Consider the following 20,130-nt stretch of genomic DNA (forward strand, 5'->3'; position numbering starts at 1 on the left):
TTTCTCTCTCTCTCTGACTCTCTCTCTCTCTCCCTTCCTCCCTCTCTAAAATTAATTTTTTTAAAAATGGAAAGATATAGGTTCCTCTATCAACTGACTTTTAGTCTTGTGGGGAGAAATATATACACACTTTGAATAATTATAAAGGCAGTGTTTATTAAAATACATTTCATTTTCAAAATTGAGCTATCAGCTGTTAAAGTGTGTATACATTTTTGGGGGACATCCTATATACAAACATTGAAAACATATATATATATACACACACACACACACACACACATATATATATATATAGTATTTATGTAAATATATAAACTGGTACAATGAAAATATAATATGTAATATATATTTACACATAATATTTATACAAATATACATATGTATAAAGTGATACAATGAACATATGTACAAAGTATGAGGTCAAAGAGAAAGGAGAACATTAATTAAATGTGCAAAATGAGAAAACAGAGGGACTAAACATGAAATTATTAAGACTCAAGAAAAAAATAAATATGATTTTATACAAGGTTTTTCCAAGGTATTCAATGAACTGCAAGCAAGTTGTTTAAACTACTTCAGTGAATAACAGGGCATGGCCTTTTACTAAAGAACAAATCAGTTACATAATTATAATCACAGAGTGAATCAACAATAGAATACACAATATCTAAAAATGTCCTGGGCGAAGGAACCAAGATGGCGGCAACGTTAAACAACTAATCTGCTGCCTCGCACAACAATTTCAAAAATACAACTAAAAGACAAAGCGTCTACCACCCAGAACCACAGGAAAGCTGGCTGAATGGTAGATTTACAACTAAGAAGGAAAAAGAAAGAACAAACGCGGAAGGGCTGAGGTACGGAGGCGCGTGAATCAGGCTGGTGGCGGGCGACAGGACGCGCGGCTTTTTTTCCAACCCAAAGGGAGATAAGCTCCCGATCACTCTGAAATCCAGTTTCTGGGGATGTGTGGGGGACCCAGACACCTACGGGGAGAAGCTGGACTCTCGGCCAACGGGTCGGAAAGTGAGACTGACTTTCTTGCAGAGGTGTGCCCAGCAATCAGTGTTTACTGAACTGGAGCACGGGACGCAGGGACTTGGAAATGGGAAAGGCAGAAAAGGCAGACTAGCAGCCATTGCTGTTTGCCACGCCCTAGCCTAGTGACGCCCTGAGACCCCACCCAGCACATTCTACAAACCCGCCCAGGCTCCAAACAGCAGCTTTTGCATATAAATGGCCTGCCCTATGGCAGCTTAACCAAATAAACTGCAGCTCCAGTCAGACTGCTCCAAAACCACTCAAGCAAAGAGGAGAAAACTGCAGTTTTTGCTGTAACTCCTACTGGGTGGCCTCAGACAGTAGCTGACCTGCACCCCATTGGAGATCCAGAAACGAGGGCATCTAGTGGTCGGTGTGAGATGACACCAGATTTCAACCACTCGCATAAGGGACACATTCAAGAGGCAGACTCAGTGAGTGCCAAAGCCCTACTGCAACAAGTCCCGGGCCATAAACGTGTCTCCAGCACAGCAATTCTTTCTTTATAGACACAGCGGGTCCTCACAGCCAATTGGCCTGGAGGTCAATTCCTCCCAGTGACACCAACAATAATCAAGACTTAACTACAACAAGGCTGTACACACAGTCTAAAAAGGGGCACCAAGAGCGTCCACCTCAGGTAACTGGGAGGCTGACCCGTTGAACCAATAGGACACAATAGGACACAAAGCTACCCTACCAACTCAGGGAAGCAACAAAAATGAAAATGAGGAGGCAAGGAATCAGATCCCAAACAAAAGAAATGGAGGAGAACAAACGACTGGACATAGAGTTCAAAACCACGATTATAAGGTTTTTCAAGAATTTCATGGAAAAAGCCAATAAATTTAATGAGACCCTCGAGGATATGAAAAAGGTCCAACTAGAAATGAAACATACACTGACTGAAATAAAAAATATTATACAGAGACCCAGCAGCAGACTAGAGGAATGCAAGAATCAAGTCAAAGATTTGGAATACAAAGAGGCAAAGGACACGCCTCCAGAAAAGCAAGAAGAGAAGAAAATTCAGAAAGTAGAGGATAGTGTAAGAAGCCTCTGTGACAACTTCAAGCGTAACAGCATCCGAATTTTTGGGGTACCAGAAGAAGAGAGAGAGCAAGACGCTGAAAACCTATTTGAAGAAATAATGACCAAAAACTTCCCCCACCTGGTGAAAGAAATAGACTTACAAGTTCAGGAAGCGCACAGAACCCCAAACAAAAGGAATCCAAAGAGGACCACACCAAGACACATCATAATTAAAATGCCAAGGGCAAAAGACAAAGAGAATCTTACAAGCAGCAAGAGAAAAACAGTTAGTTACTTACAAGGGAGCACCCATACGATTGTCAGCTGATTTCTCAACAGAAACTATGCAGGCCAGATGGGAATGGCAAGAAATATTCAAAGTGATGAATAGCAAGAACCTACTACCAAGACTACTCTACCCAGCAAAGTTATCATTCAGAATTGAAGGGCAGATAAAGAGCTTCACAGATAAGAAAAAGCTAAAGGAATTCATCACCACCAAACCAGTATTACATGAAATGCTGAAAGGTATTATTTAAAAGGAGGAAAAAGAAGAAAAAGTAAAGATAAAAATTATGAACAACAAATACATATCTATCAACAAGTGAATCTAAAAATCAAGTGAATTAAAAATCTGAGGAACAGAATAAACTGGTGAACATAAGAGAATCAGGGGCATAGAATGGGAGTGGATTGATAATTCTCAGGGGAAGGGGGTGTCTGTGTGGGGGGTACGGGAAGAGACTGGACAATATCATACACCTATGGATGAGGATAGCGAGGGGGGGAGGTAAGGGCAGAGAGAAGGGTGGGAACTGGGAAGAGGGGGAGACATGGGGGGGGGAGGAGAAACAATTGTAATAATCTGAACAATAAAGATTTATTAACAATGAAAAAAATAAAAATAAAAATGTCCTGGGCTATTAAGTAAAGCAAAAGGTAGCAGATGAGCAAAAGGCTAATTTCTTAAGTTTACAGCAAAGTCTATACCAATAATAGAAGCATGTAGTTTGGGGGTCCTAAGCAATTAAACATATGGCCTAAAAAGTATTCGAGTTTAAAAACATTTCAATAAGTTAGTATTTTAGTAAAGAATCATTAGAAATATAATTTGGCCCTTGTTTTGCCCTTGTGAAAACTCAATTCAATAGCCATTAGTTGGGGCCAAGCAAAAAAATAGTTGGAGTATTGTCTACAGAGGACTGAGCTAGGCGGGGAGCATATCTTTAAATGAAAACACCACCATGTTGGATCCCAAACAGGATAAGGAGGGTATCTGCACAAGGAGGGAGCCCAGCAATGGTACCTGCACAAGGAGGGAGCCCAGCAAGGGAAGAAAGAGCCTGAGGAAGGAGAGAAGTGTGGAGAAGGAGTGCCACACTGTGATGTGTCACAGCCAGAGTCGGGTGAGGGGGCAGGTGGCAGCAGAGAAAGGACATTGCTTACATATAGGGGAAACTGATCATGCAAATAAACATATTGAAATTAACGGGAGCTAAATTTCTCACTGCTGAGAAAGAAGTTATTCATAAGAAAGGGAGAGAATTAGAACAAATCCCATTGTATTAGATTGGAACTGGAGATACCAACAGGCACAATATTGGATTTCAATATAAATAGGTATATAAAGAAATATAGATTTATTTATTTATTTATTTATTTATTTATCTTGGTTTCTAAAACCTATTCTCCACCAAAAGGAACTAGGGCTCTTTAAGAAAACGGCTGATTTCAGAGCTGGTGCAGAGAAAGGACAAGATGAACCTGAAACATCTCATCATGCTAGAAGTATGAAAGAACTCAAAAGATTGATGGTACCATGTTAAAAGGATACAGAAGCCAGGGCTCTATTGGCCAAACTTGAGTCAATTTGTGCAACAAAACAAATAATTATGGTAATGGATTTTAACACATCACATCATAGCCTATGCTGACATAATAAAAAAAATTCAGCCCAGCCGGCTTGGCTCAGTGGTTGAGCTTCGACCTATGAACTGAGTGAGAGGTCATGGTTCGATTCCCGCTCAGGGGCACATGCCTGGGTTGCGGGCTCAATCCCCAGTGTGGGGCATGCAGGAAGCAGCCGATCAATGATTCTCTCTCATCATTGATGTTTCTTTCTCTCTTTTCCTCTCCCTTTCTCTCTGAAATCAATAAAAATATATCTGTTTAAAAAATTCAAAACTTGATAAGGAACAGAGTATTTACATAATATCAAAGTACCTCCCCGACAAAATACTTAGTACCTACTAAGAAAACTTTGCAGTAAAGAAGTCTAACAGACACCACCTTATTCAAATTACCCCAGTTAATATCACCAATAATGGGACAAATCAAAATCAAATGCCACCTGAGAGGACGCAGTGAGAAGAACACAGCATCAATTATATAATACTAGAGGCCCGGTGCACCGGTAGGGTCCCTAGGCCTGGCCGGTGGTCAGGGCCAATCTGTGGGGCAACCAGTGGGGTGATCGGGCCTGCCCGCCTCCCGCTCGCACCCACCTTTGCCAGCCTGGTGCTGCAGCCTGGCACTGCCCATTCACCGGCCCCACCTCCTGCCACCGCTGCCAGTTGCCTTCCTCTGCGGGGCGACCAGCGGGGTGATCGGAGGTGGGGGGCGGCTCCCGCTGGCACACACCTTGGCGGCCTGGTGCTACCCGCTCACCGGCCCCACCCCCCACCACGGGGCTACTGGCAGGGCGATTAGGGGGGCTGGGGGGGGGCCTGCTTGCACCTGCCTTGGCTGGCCTGTGGCCTGCAGGCTGGGGGCAGCTCCTGCATTGAACATCTGCCCCACGGTGGTCAGTGCACATCACAGCGACTGGTCATTCTGCTGTTCAGTCGATTTGCATATTAGGCTTTTATTATATAGGACTAGAGGCCCGATGCACAAAATTGGTGCAAGGGGCTTGGCCCTCGCAGCCTCCGTGACCTGCCTCGGCCCTCACGGCAGCCTGCCTCAGCCCTCACAGCCCTGGCTTCATCCGGAAGGACATCTGGAAGGACATTCAGCTGTCCAGTCTAATTAGCATATTACACTTTTATTATTATAGACTAGAGACCCAGTGCACAAAATTCGTGCATAGGCAGGGTCCCTGGGCCTGGCTGGTGATCTGGGCCGATCTACAGGGTGTCTGGTGGGGCGATCAGGGGGCCCCTGCTGGCACCCGCCTTGGCCAGCCCCACTGCTGCCACTGGACGCCTCCCTCTGGGGGGTGGTCGGGGGGGGGGAGGTCCCCCACTTGCACCTGTTTGGCTGGCCTAGGGCCTGCGGGCTGGGGGCAGCTCCTGAGTTGATGGTCTGCCCCCTGGTGGTCAGTGCACGTCATAGCGACCAGTCATTCCGCTGGCCATTTGGTCAATTTGCATATTAGGCTTTTATTATATAGGATTCCTGCCAAAGATGCATAGCCTTGTGAGTAAACATCAGACAAACCCATACTAAGGGACATTCTATAAAATTAACTAGTATATAGTCTTCAAAACTATCAAGGTCAAGAAGGTCAAAGTAAGACTAAGGAACTATTCCTGACTAACAAAAATCAAAGAATCATGATAACTAAATAATACCTGTGCTTCTGGATTGGATTGTTTTTCCATAAAGAACATTACTGGGACTTAAAGATATTTGGGAATCAAGTGGTAATAATTTACCAATGCTCATTCCTTGATTTTGATGGTTATACCATGATTATATAGGAGAATATCTTAGACTGTGGAAAATACTAAAGAAATAGTGAGTGATGGAGCATCATGTTAGCAACTTACTCTGAAACCATTCAGGGGGAAAGTACTACACTTGGAACTTCTCTGTAAGTTTGAGATTATTTCAACATTTTTAAAGAAGAGATACAATCTTTTACTAGAACATGTTCGATAATGTGGACTCATAAGCAATTATCATATGGTGAAAGAATCTCAATATAATGCAGAAATCATGTAGTTTATTAGCAATTTCCTTCTATAAGCTAATGCTTTGGCACCAAATTAGAGGAGTTGAAAGCAAAGTACACTAACACAGCAGAACTTGTACTAGTCATTTCAAGAAACATGACACCCATCCCCCATTCTTGTTCTTGGCTCATTTTGGCCACGTACTCTGATTTGAGTTTACTGCATTATGTATTTTGCCTGTCACCATAAATGAGTAACCTCAATTCTGTACGCTCCCATTAAGCTATCTTTACCAATTTTTATTTTGTTTTTTTTTTTTTAAATAGTTTTTACAGCCCTGACCAGTTTGGCTCAGTGGATAGAGCGTCGGCCTGCGGACTGAGGGGTCCCAGGTTTGATTCCGGTCAAGGGCATGTACCTTGGTTGCGGGCACATCCCCGGTAGGAGGTGTGCAGGAAGCAGCAGATCGATATTTCTCTCTCATCGATGTTTCTAGCTCTCTATCCCTCTCCCTTCCTCTGTAAAAAATCAATAAAATATATATTTTTTAAAATAGTTTTTACAGAAAAAGGAAGGAAGAAGGGGAGATAAACATGTATGTGAGAGCGAAACATCAACCGACTGCCTTCTCCTTGCCTCCCTACCAGGAATTGAGCCCGAAACCCGGGCAATCAAACTGGCAACCTTTTGGTGCATAGGACAACACCCAACCAATTGATCCATACTGGCCAGGGCTATCGTCACCAACTTTTAAAGTTAGGTCCTATCTATACTGTAGTATTCATTTATTATGAATTTAACTGTGCTAGTATTTCTACTAGGGTTCTAAATCTCCTGGAAGTATTCTAGTTACAAACTTACACAGGTTTTTAGGTGAGCCTTATCCCTATTTGTCCCATAACCCCTATTACTCTAGTGTATTATTTTGCATAAACCAGTTATTTCAGCAACGCCACCAGCTTCTTCAAAATTACCTGGATGCACACCTAATTCTATTTCCTCTCCAAACTGCTAAAAACTAGAGAATTTTTTAAAAGGCATTACCCAGGGCCCTCATTGGACAAAGATGTGATCATTTTGATAATCACAAAAAGAGTAATTATTACCCTAGCCAGTCTGGCTCATTAGAGCATCAGGCCGAGGACCGAAGGGTCACAGGTTCAATTCCTGATCAAGGAAGGGCACATACCATGGTTCAAGCAGTTCAGGGTAGGTGTGGGAGGCAACCAATCAATGTGTCTCTCCAACATCAATGTTTCTCTATCTCTCTCTGTCTCTCTCTCCCCCTCCTACATCCCTTCCAATCTCTCTGAAAACCAATGGAAAAATATCTTATAGGAAGGATAAAAAAAGAAAGAAAAAAGAGTAATTATTGTGATTAAGTAGGACCCAACATATTTACAAAAATTCATGAGTTGCTAAATTATACCCAAAAAACTAAATATCTGTTCCCACTTAAGGTAGCTAATAAATTAACCAAAGGTGGTAATTAAAAGCAAAAAATTAAAATTAAACACTTATTATAGAAACTAAACAGCTCCAGGTGATGAGGAAAAGCTGTATTTCACATAAGAATACAAGTTAATAAATGTAAATGAGATGACAGAATTAGAAAATCATTTTTCAATTTCTAATGAAATAGCAAACTCAGCTGTAAAACCATTTGATGAATAGCTGATGAAGGAGATTTTATGGGGATGAAAGTAACAGGAAGTAGATGTGTTATACAAAATAACAAAACAGCCGAAACCGGTTTGGCTCAGTGGATAGAGCGTCGGTCTGCGGACTGTAAGGTCCCAGGTTCGATTCCGGTCGAGGGCATGTGCGTTGGTTGCGGGCACATCCCCGGTAGGGGGCGTGCAGGAGGCAGCTGGTCGATGTTTCTCTCTCATCGATGTTTCTGGCTCTCTATCCCTTTCCCTTCCTCTCTGTGAAAAATCAATAAAAATATATTAAAAAAAGATATAATAACAAAATAACAAAACAGAATGGAAACAAGGGAGGAAATATCACATTGTCATTTGGAGGAATCACATTGGAGGAATCACATTGTAATTTCTCAAAACCAGTATGTCCATTTCATCTTCACACAGAAGCCTGATTTCAGGATTAGCAATGGTTGCATAACCAAATATTGTGTCTCCTGTTGCAACATGAAGCATACACACAACCCATTACGTAATCTTAAGGCATGGAAACAATTAACCTGATCTCTTTATTAAATCATTGCTGTGTAAAAAAAGGGATTGCTCTAGCTTTGAGGGACATAACCAGATGCAATGCTGGCATAGATTATATTGTACTTTGTACAAAAGGTGGTCAATAACATTTTTAAAACAACTGGGAACATCCGAATATAGACTGGGTGACAGATGATATTAAGAAATTACTACTGGGTGTGGAATGGCATAATATGTGTAATCTACTTTTTAAAAACTTTAGTATTTTTTCATTAAAAACAATGTTTACTCATAAGAACAGGAATAACATAAATAAGAGGAACAAAATTTTAGGAGGTGGGAAATCTATATATATAAAAGCCTGAGCAACCAGAATAACCAGAACGACCAGTCACTATGATGCGCACTGACCACCAGGAGGCAGATGTTCAATGCAGGAGCTGCCCCCTGGTGTCAGTGCGCTTCCACAGCCAACCTCTCCCAGCCGGCCAACTACCCACAGTCCCTCCCCCGCAGCCAGCCAACCTCCCACAGTCCCTCCCCAGGCCAGCAGGCCTCGATCACCTGATAAGGGCCGGGCCTGGGCTGGAACAGGGAATCAGGGGTGGGTGGTAGCAGATGCAGCCCCTTTCCCAAAGGGGCCGAGGGCCGGCTCTCTCCTTGGGGCCAGCAGCCAACCTCCCATGCCCCGTCCCTCCCCCTGGCCGGCAGGCCCCAATTGGCCGCCATCTGCCCACCACAGTGGCAGCACGGTGGCAAGGGAATGAGGAGGGGGGAGGTCTGGAACCATGTGGTGGCAGAGCGCTGACAATGGCGGTGTTGGCGATTGGCGTCCGTTCCTTCCGTGCCTGGCCCGGCGACCATCACCTCCTCTCCAGCCCAGCTCTGATCAGCCTGGCCCCAATTGGCCCTGACTGCTGGCCAGGCCTAGGGACCGCACCTGTGCACGAATTTCGTGCACTGGGCCCCTAGTGGGTAAATAAAGTAACTGAACAGACCAAGGCCAAATCTAAGGATGGCAATAAGAAAAATCTCAAGAGTTCACTAATTTACATCACATAATATTCAAAGGGCTCAAGGATTTAAACCAGTGATTGTCAACCTTTTTCTTATCATGGTAAACTAATTATTACAATTCCACAGGACACCAAAAATTACTTTTTTTTTTTTTTTGGCAGCTCTTACAAAAAAATAGGTATAATTTTGAGTCAGGCTATTGTGTTGGATCTAAGGGAAAAGAGGTCAGTGACCCTGACTAAATAGTAAGGTATTGCATGTTTTAAAAATTCTTGTGGCACACAGACTAAAAATCACTGATTTACACTATGTTAACCCTGGAAGTGGAAATAAAAGTTGGAGAAATGATTGTGTAAGAAGCAGTTAGCATCCAAGGTCCCCTCCCCAATTCCATGCCATTAGGGTTCTGCATCCTATTCATAAACACAAATGACTGAAAGTACATTCTCTGGTGAAGTAAAACAGAGTATCTGGATGGGATTTACCCGAAAGGTGGAAGGCAGAGGACTATATGAACGTAGACACACTGAATATTGAGACCCCCAGTAATGAGCTCCCAGTCAGTCCCTTACCCCTATGCTGGAGGTTGGTGAATGTTCTCTGGGGAATCATACCAGATGAAAAGACCCAAAAGTTCCTAACTCTGGTTGTTCCTCAAAAAATAAATGGTCCAGACTTGAGCAAACCTCACAGTCAACAAAGTCCTAACTGTTCTCAGAGCTTCCAAAGAGGTTTTCAGTTACCGTATAATCATGAACAGGTTACCAGAGAGCCAAGGAACAACGCCTCTAGAACAAGCATGTCAAACTCAAAGGCTAACATGAGCCAAACAAACGAGGCATGAGGCCTGGGAGTTTGACATGCTTGCTCTAGAACATAATGGTTCTCAGCAATGCATGTACACAGAAATCATCTAGGAATCTTTTTAAAATATTGATACGTGGGTTCCAACTCCATTCAACTGTTCAGTGGTAGACTAATTCTGAGATTTATTTTTTTAAAGCTCCCTGTGTTATCATAATGTGCAGTCAAGGCTAAGAACCACAGTTCAAACAATGCAGTCATGAAAAAAGAACAGATTTACATGTATAAGCATTCAGCAAACAAAAAGAAACTCATGGAAATTAAATATATGCTACCAGAACTAAAATATTCAATAGAAGGTTTGGAAGATTATTAACTGAGAAAATAGTTCAGAAATTAGAGCAAAAAAAGACACACAAAAATTAGAAAATCATAAGATTAGTCCAGAAATTCCAGGGGAAAAAAACAATAGGAGAATTGGAAAAGAAGGTTACAAAAGATAGTACTGTAATAAGAAAGACTCCAATGGCAACACTGGAACCAAAAAACAATGCAGTTAAAATTCGTAAGAATAATTATTTCCAACCTAAAAATTCCACACCCAACCAAGCTATCAAACAAATATGATGGCTGAATAAAGGCATTTTCAGACATGCACGGACTCACAAAAGACTCGTTTTCAGGATCCTACCAAACAAAGTGGTGAGTTCTGTTTCTCAAGTCGCACTGATGGCCTTGCTCAAGAATATGTAAACTCACTGAGAAGCTGAAGCCAGACTATGACCCAAGCGTCCATATTAAGCTTATCTTCTCCAGAAAGACTTCAACTAAGAGACAATTTGAGCCTTCCTGTTTTAGATTTACCCGGTTTTAATTTTAAATACCTTTCACATTCATTATTTCAATATAATAATATTTGGAGGAAATACTTGCATCAAACTATCTTATGTCAATCTGGGACAATATTCAAATACAGAATTAAACATATTTAAATATTAAAATAAAATGATAGGTAAAGTCAAGAGAAGTAAACAAAAGAGAAATTGAATCTAGGTTTTAAAAGTAAACATTTCAATAATGAAAAAAATCATCCTTTATAAAAAAGGAATGTTATGGGTGAAGGGAGTCAAAAGATAACAAACTCCAAGTTATAAAATAAATGTCATGAAGATATAATATACAGTGTGGTGACTATGGTTAATAACACTATATAGCATATTTGAAAAATGCTAAGAGAGTAAATCTTAAAATCTCCTCACAAGAAAAATGCTTGTTACTATGAATGGTAACAGATGTTAACTAGACTTACTGTGGTGATCATTTTGTAGTATATACAAATATTAAATCATTACGTTGTACGCCTGAAACTAATATAAAGTTACTTGTCAATTATACCTCAATTTAACAAAATTTAAAGAAAGTTGTAATCATACAATGTTGCAATTAAAGTTAAAAACTTTTGACAATATATCACCTGGTATTGCAGTATTGTTTACTAACCTCTGATTCATCACCCTTCTCTCTATAAGCAGTAGCAATACTGGTCTGAACAGCCTTAATCCATGCCTGGCGCAGCTTTTCAGAATCTGCCTGAAGCATACAACTTCTAAAGGAAAATAACATTGTTTTCTCAGTCACGAAATTAACCAAAAAAAGAATAATAATTTTTTTTGCTGGCTTTGTTATACAATAATTTTCTAACAAAAAAAACAATAATTTCTGTTGAAAAATTTTATTTCATCTATCTTTAGGACAAATTGTATTCAATAAGAAATCAAGGTAGTAATGAAATAAGTTACCTACTGGAAATAAATCACCCATTCCTTCACATTAAAAAAAAATCAAAACGAACTTCAAATTTACCATATAAATACAACACTTTTTTTTTCTATTGGGTAGAAATATAAAATGATAGTTATAAAAAAATCAATCTGATATATGAGTTCACTTTATCATCCATGACAACTAAAAAATTTTCATATGGCCACATCAATAATCTTTAAAGAATTTAACGAATATGATACTGGGTAGAAGTTACAGAAATTTCTGACTCTAATACCTGTAATCACTAAATAATGAAATTTACTTTTAAGACACTTTTTTTTCTAGTTAGCACAGACCACCACAAGTGAAACAAATCGTTCTCTATCTGGAAAGTTCTTTAAAACAAGCTATAGAAATATAAAAGCAACTCTCAAATTGTTTAGAACCACTCACTTTGTTGGAGAGACCACCTCAAAGCAGAATCGCCGTTCTATGTCTTCACAATGTTTCACTGTGCAAAGCCTTAGATCTTCCACTACCACAGTGGGGTTATCCTACAACAAGGAAACAGAACTCCCATATTTATCAATCCTAGGTTTTAAATACTACTACCAATAATACTTTAAAATGTTACTTGGAATAAGTGGTCTTAAAGATTTATATTTTTCTTAATTTAGAGACAAGACTTATCAACATAGATATAACTAATAAAGGTAATTATACCCTGTTAATAATTTTACCTGCCTCATAAAATTGCTGTATAAGAATTAAATAAAATAGTTTTAATCTAACACTTGGCAATTAATTAATAGGTACTCAATAAATGTCAGCTTCCTGTTAATTTTCTTTCATATCCATTACGCTCCTGGTCCCTACTCACATATAATAAAAACGACTTTCCTCCAAAATAGAAGCCTTTAATGAGTCAAGTTTTAAATAACTGGAAAGAAAAAAAAAAAAAAAGAAGCCTATATATCCTTCTTAAAATACCTACGAAAATGAAAATGGTTTTATCATTTCCTAGTATTTAATTTAAAAACCAAGTATCAGAATAGAAGAAACCATGAGCTAATTGGAAATTTCATATTGTGTCATCACAAGAGTAAAGTGAATATTTCAAATTTACAATTGAATACATCATTCATAATAGCTAACTGGGTAAAAATCAAGTTACCAATTAACTCTGGTTCTTTTTTTTCTAAATTGGGGGGGGGGGGTTTAAAGTATTTATTGATGTGTTTAAACTTTGTACATTCTCCACAGATCAGATTAAGGAGTTTGTAGGTAATGTTTATCTGTGCATAGTGGGAAAAGACATAAGGGAAAAAGAGAAAAGAAAAGAAAAGAAAAATGCTCACAGGGAAATAGAAATACACCACAAGTTACCAGAACCTTCAGAACAAAAAGAAAAAGAAAAAGAAAAAGCTGTGAGCATAGGTGAAGGAACAAAATCTCCAACGCTTTGCATGGTGTCTACAGACCATTTCATTAACCTCCTTCCACATAAAGTAAACTTCCCATGGTCTCTCCTGGCCACTGTCACCTGCAACTGTAGTATTCTGAGTGAACACCAACAAGGTTGGTGACAGGAGAGGGAGTGCAGAGAAGTCAAGGTATAGTGGGGAGGGGACAAGGATCAGTGCCCAAAGAGGTAAAGATAGCATATTTGGACATTACTTGGGAGGGAAGTGAGTTGTCACATTCTTACACCACATGTATTTTCTGTATGCCTTTCCAATAAATAAGAACTCCTCACCCTTAAAATAAGGTGCAGGAAAATGAATATATAAAAAGAACATTAACAAATTTAGAAGTTTTTATTTAACTTACTTCAAGGTTACATTTTAATGTCATTTCTAATATCTCTATATTATCATCAGTGGCCATAAGGCGTTATTTCTTAAAAGGCATCTTTTTTTACAGCCTCAAAATAGTACTGTGGAATGGTTGATTTATTCTTGTCACACAAATAGACAAAGAAACATGTGAAGTAAAAAAGTATAAATCCTGGGACAGAAAAAAAAATTCACCTCAAAACTAGGAATTAAGAATTCGGGATTCAAAATCACTGCTTTTAAGTATTGAATGTGAATACTTTCCACTTCTGAACATTCTTACTAATATACATGCCCAAACATAAAACTAATTAACAGTAATTTTGCACAGATGAGTATTTATGAACTTAAATGCTTTCCCAAGCCAAACAGATAAATAACCAAAACTGGGGAGTCACTAGATTTTTCACTTAATTACTTAACAAAACACCTACCTTAAACTTTTTCTGGTAAACCAACTGATTGTTCTGTATTGAAAACCAGCGTCTAAATAAATACAAAATAGATTAAGTTTTCACCAACACATTTTATTTCAATTGTTGTTAGGAACAACATTTGGGAAAGCACTAGAAAATCAGTTTATGATAATTACTTTTTGAGAAGTACATTGTTTCGTTTTGCTTTATATAAATTGATGCCAATAAAATAACTACTGAAAGTAAAGAACAATTTTTAAATGCAGATTAGGAAAGTAAAGTTACTATATTTTGATTCATTTTAAGTCAGAAATTTAAATCCTAACAAAAGCTACCTTTTATGCTATCATCAAATAATAATTGTTTTAAAGTACAAGATTTTTTTTTGAGGTACCTCAAAATAACCAAAATCTTTCCCGCAAAGTAATTGCTTTTATTATAAAGTGGAAATAAATTTATGTTGTAAGTAAGACTATGTATTTGTATACATTAAAACATTGAAATAAATGGTGCTTTGTTTCAACCTTTCTGCAGGTAATTCAGCAAGAGATTTGGTAATTGTAAGCAAAACAGAAAATTAAATCATCATTTTACAATTGCTATAGAACAAGAAAGAACTGCCAATTCGCGCGGTCTACTTTCATATAATCATAGAAACAGAATAGTAAGTTATTATTAAAATGATTCATCAAAATATTTATATTGTTCTGCTCATTATTGTAAATTATTAGGCAAATAATTTACTTGCAATCTTCTTTAGAAGACAAAGCTAAGCTACTTATGGCATATTTACTAATTCTAATTTATTAAAAGAACCTAAAAACTTACAACAATAAAAATCACAGCCAAAAGCCATTCATAAAAGAAAGCAAAAATTCTCATCAAGCATGAAAGGTAAAACATTATTTGAGTCATTATTTTAAAATTAGTTTTATGTGAGATGATTTCTATTGTAAACATTAGTTATTAATCTATTAGCAGATAGAGATTCTACCTTTTCATTGATACTAAAAAAAAAAGCATTAGAAATTGTATTGAGACATATTTAGAATTTCTATTTTTAAAAATTAATTCTCCAAAGCTGAGGAAGTGATTTTCTAATTTTAAGCTAGACAGATTGTTAGGTTTTCTTGCTACTTTAAAAAGGTATCACCTTTACCATTAATAGAGATTTGTTAAATTAGCATCTAGATAAAACCAAGTGGGTTGCCTCTAAATGCAAATCATCAAGAGGCAGGCTAGAAAAGGAAGAACTTCTGGGTTTCTTTGCTTTGAGACACATGGTTAGAAATGTTAAAGGAAATACCTACAAACAAACAAAATGGTGCAGCCCTGCCACATGGGATGACATGCAATGGAAACAATCTCTGCTACTGATTGAAGTGTTTTTTAAAAAATCATTTGAGGTAGCGTAAACTATATTAATAAAAATCCTTATGTTTCATAGTAATCATCTACCTAATAAAAGAGTAACATGCTAATTGACCATACCTTTGTGACGCCTACCAGCAAATCAGGAGTATGCAAATTAACCCAACAAAGATGGCGGGTTAATTTGCATACACAGGCGCCAAGCGGCCGGGGGCGGGGCGGGATGCTTACGTCATTTCCACACCACCCCAGCTGCTCCGGGCCTTTGGGCAGCATGGGAAGGTGGAAAGGTGGCTCCGGCCAGAGCAAAGGTGGTGCCAGCAGCCAGGGGAAGGAAGACCCATTCTTGCATGAATCTTTGTGCATTGGGCCTCTAGTCGATACATATATATATATATATATATATATATATATATATATAAGGCTAATATGCAAAGTGTCCCCTCAGGAGTTTGACCAGGAGACTGGGAGTTCGACCGGAAGACCATGAGTTTGATGACTCGCTATGATGTGCGCTGACCACCTGGGGGTGGCACAGAATGAAGGAAGGCCCCAGCCGGCAGCCAGCAGTTGGAGAAGGAAGGCCCTGGCCAGCACTGAAAGGCCCCGATTGGCCCTGATCTCCAGCCAGGTCTAGGGGACCCTGCCTGTGCACGGATTTTGTGCACTGGGCCTCTAGTATTATATAACTTGATGAAAAACTACATAGAAAAATAAGTAGCCTAGCACAAAAGAAAAACACCCATACAACTATGTAAGCTTTTCATGCTTCTTAGTCTTCAAAAAAACAAATTTATTTTGACCTGCTGCATCTTAGGATCATAACCTCTAAAAATAATAAAGCATTAGATAAAAACATGTTTTTTGTCAGAGATCATTTCCTCTGGTTATGAACTTTACAGAAGATACATACTTCTGAAACCTAGTTCCCCTGTCATCTTTCTGTTTCTGGTGACTTTCTCATATCATCAGTTTTTGTACACTCAGGAAAAACACTATAAATTCATCTGAATTTGGCAACACCTCCTAAGGAATAAAACCATAATGTTATAGGTAGAAAAAATTTTCAATTACTAAGATTTGTATATCTTATGACACTATCTCCCCTCCTCTACCATTAAAAAATAAGGGAAAAAGAGCTGACTGTACTCATTTACATTGATCCAAGACTTTAACCATATAAGTAAAATGGAATACAATTTTTAATTGCTCTTTAGTTATTATTAACACTTTTATTAAAAGGAGAAATGAGATAGTTCACATATCCGTCTAGGATATAGAAAAATACTTAATATTTTAGGTCACACTATCTGCAATTTGAAGGTACTTAAAAAAGGTAATTAAATAATAAAAAAGACAAATTTTGAAAAGCATTGTACTGATAATTACACTACATTCTATTCAGAAGCTGTCACAAAGCCAAAATAGAAGACAGCGTTTTAAAAAGGAAAATTTCTTGGTTCATTAAGAAAAATAAGACACGATTTTATATCTCTCTCAAATTGGAGTAACTCAATATAATAAAGATTTGAGACCAAAATATTATATCCATAAATATTATTAAATTGTGCCCTAACCGGTGTGGCTCAGTGAATAGAGCATCGGCCTGCGGACTGAGGGGTCCCGGGTTCGATTCCGGTCAAGGGCATGTACCTTGGTTGCGGGCACATCCCCGGTGGGGGGCGTGCGGGAGGCGGCTGATCGATGTGTCTCTCTCATCGATGTTTCTGACTCTCTATCCCTCTCCCTTCCTCTCTGTGAAAAATCAATAAAATATATCTTAAAAAAAAAAAAAAAATATTATTAAATTGCAAAGACCAATGAGAGCTTTCCAGATGACAAAATTAGGGGAGAGGGAAATATATTTAAAATAAAATAAATCAAGCCCTGGCCAGTGTGGCTCAGTGTTAAAGCATCAGCAGGAGTACCAAAACGGTCTCAGTTCAATTCCCGGTCAAGGGATTGTACCTGGATTGCAGGTTCAATCCTGGGCCCCATCGGAGCAAGTGCAAGTGGCAACCAACTGATGTGTCTCTCTCACATCTTCCTTCATCTTTCTTCCTCTCTCCCTCTCTCCCTCTCTCTCTCATCTCTCTCTCCCTCTCCCTTCCCTTCCTCCCCCCTCCCACTAATGCCTCTCTCCCTCCCTTTCAGTCTCTCTAAAATAATTAATGCGAAAAATATCCTCAGGTGAGGATTAACAAAAAAATAGATAAAAATAAATCAAGTATCTTTTACCCTATTTGGCCCAGAACTATACTTGAAATCAAGAACGTGGGTAAAAGTCAAACTTTTAAACTGGCAAAAGCTTTTTCACTAAAATTATACAGGTAATGGATTCATGCACACATTCATATAGGTGTCAAACAAGTGAACATTTAACAAAATTAAAAGCTTGAACATTTATGCTCCTTTATTTCCAAATCAATTTTACTTTTCACAGGGAAAAAAACAAAATGGTAAAAAAAAAAAAAATTCTAAGAACTGACAGTGTTTCCTTTCAACAAAACCAATCCGGTTATTACCAAAGGGACTAATTCCTAGTTATTGTTTATTTCCCTTTAAAATATATATATATGTATATATATATATATACACACACACACACACTAGTACATATCATATTACTCAATGTATAATCTTCTTTGAGTAACTATAAACACATCATATGTTCTTTTCCATATTAAAGAAATTGAGGACATAGGCAATGAAAAGGTATAATTTTGATCCTCAAATAAAATGTTTACATTTTCTTCCCAATTAAAACATAAGAGACTGTATATCCATTGCAAGTAATCCAAACAAAATGCAGGTTAATTATGAGCTTTCTCGTGCCAAAGAAGAAATTGGAGTAAGGTAGGGGGTGAGGGGAAGAAAGCCATTTGGTACCTGATATGATCGGGCTTTTTCCTGTCATGTGAAAAAATGGGGCAGATTAAAACATAAGGGAAAGGTGGTAAAAGAATGAAAACGCAAATGTGCAAAATAAGCAAAGGACTAGCATGATATGAAAATAAAGCAAGAATTAAAGGAACAAGCTTAAGCTTAAAATCTAACAAAATAATAAAAAATCTGTTGCATTTTTTTTCACATAGTATACATATATGCACTTGTACAATTAATTCCAACTGTTAGGAATCTGAAAACTAATATTTCAGAAATATTTAAAAATTTTCTTCTAGTATTATGTTATATAAAGTTCTATAGGACTTAGCACACTTGGGTATACCTCTACTATTATTTTCTGCCTCTGTTGTCAAAGCTATTAAATATAGATAGTACCTTTCTTCATCTTAACAATCACTATAGATATATCTATATAAGCCTGATAAATAAAATCTTTTATAAGAAAAGTGGGATCACTAATTAAGAATTTCAGTGATTATAAAATATTATAGGCCAAATAAACTCACCCACCTGCTCAAACCATTTTTCGTTAAATTTATAGCAGATTCTAAGGCCACACACAAGTAGAGTTCATCTTTAACCTATGTACGTACATCTTATTTTTAACAAAGTCACACAAAATAAAAATTTATATCTGTATTAGCAGCTTTAAGAAACTGTATAATACATTTTATTCCTTTAGCTATATTTTTTAATTTAACAAAGACTGAGCATAGCACATAATTATTCAGTTTTGTTTTACCAGCTTAAAGCTAAATAATTTTTAATATTTAATTATTTTCCTTATTAATACATCCTTTCTGAATTTGTCATTAAAATTAAAAGAGAAATATAGGTACTAGTAATCCATCTACCACTGATTTGAGCCTGAAGTAAAGCTGCCACACTGAGAAAATGGCCTGAAAATGAAATATTATTTTAGTAGATCTTACATGTTCTCAGAAAAAAAAAATAAAATAAAAAAAATATATATATATATGTATATATATATATTATAGATGTATAAAAATCTTAAGACACTAAAACTAAAATCTGAAATCAACCAGAAACAAACTCAATAATTCATGAAACATAAAACGTTTTCACTCCTTATATTATTTCAACCACATCACACAAAATATGATCTCTTCAGTTAATTTCAGGTTATAGAATAATGCTGTCAAAATATACTTCGATTTTATGAAGCACAGATCAGGTTTTAAAACTATCAGAATTCGTAGTCAAATTCACATTTCTCTCAGAAAGGAGGTCTTTTTAAAAAAGTTAATTTTGAAAATATTATATGCCACTATAAAACTACAAATAATGGTAAATTTGTAATTGGTACCTATGGTGATTATGACCTCAAAAAAAAGTTCCCCTAAATATAATGCATGAACAATCAGAAAAAAAAAAAAAAATACACACACACACACACACACACACACACACAGAAACAAAAACTTAAACAGTAGGCAGGAAAATATTTGAAGAGCTAGATTCCTGGATTTTTAGAGTGAAGGCACAAATATCACAAATAGTCTTTTATTCAGAGGCTAGATTATATTAAATCAAGCTGGATAGAGAACTAATTCAAGAAGCAGATTAGACACTATACGGAAAGAAAAATTATTTCTGCCTGGGATTCAACCTTTTATAAAATTCATAAGAAATTTAGATACATTCTAAATTTTTATAATTAAAAAGCAGAAGAAAGTCTAAATAATACTTAATAGATAACTCTTTCTTCCTTTTTCCTTTTATAGTTACAGGCTTATAACCTAAAAAATACTTAAGTCTTCTGTTACAAGGTTTTGACTTTTGCATTTGTTTGTGAGTTTTATTTAGTATTTATATGCTCTATTCCTACAAGTCTGCTTTTTAC

General features: G+C 37.4%; 1 protein-coding gene across 3 annotated transcripts in view; it reads right to left on the reverse strand.

Moving 5' to 3' along the window:
* Positions 1-20,130, reverse strand: part of ACAP2 (ArfGAP with coiled-coil, ankyrin repeat and PH domains 2) — a 143,659-nt gene that overhangs the window by 20,872 nt on the left and 102,657 nt on the right. For all 3 annotated transcript variants that reach the window (XM_054713847.1, XM_054713846.1, XM_008151617.3), the window contains 3 exons: positions 14,007-14,058; positions 12,191-12,291; positions 11,474-11,579 (listed from right to left, as the gene is read on the reverse strand). In XM_054713847.1, the coding sequence (XP_054569822.1) occupies positions 11,474-11,579; positions 12,191-12,291; positions 14,007-14,058 (259 nt within the window). The remainder of the gene's footprint in view (positions 1-11,473; positions 11,580-12,190; positions 12,292-14,006; positions 14,059-20,130) is intronic.

This window comes from Eptesicus fuscus, chromosome 3 (genome assembly GCF_027574615.1).
Source record: "Eptesicus fuscus isolate TK198812 chromosome 3, DD_ASM_mEF_20220401, whole genome shotgun sequence".
NCBI lineage: Eukaryota > Metazoa > Chordata > Mammalia > Chiroptera > Vespertilionidae > Eptesicus > Eptesicus fuscus.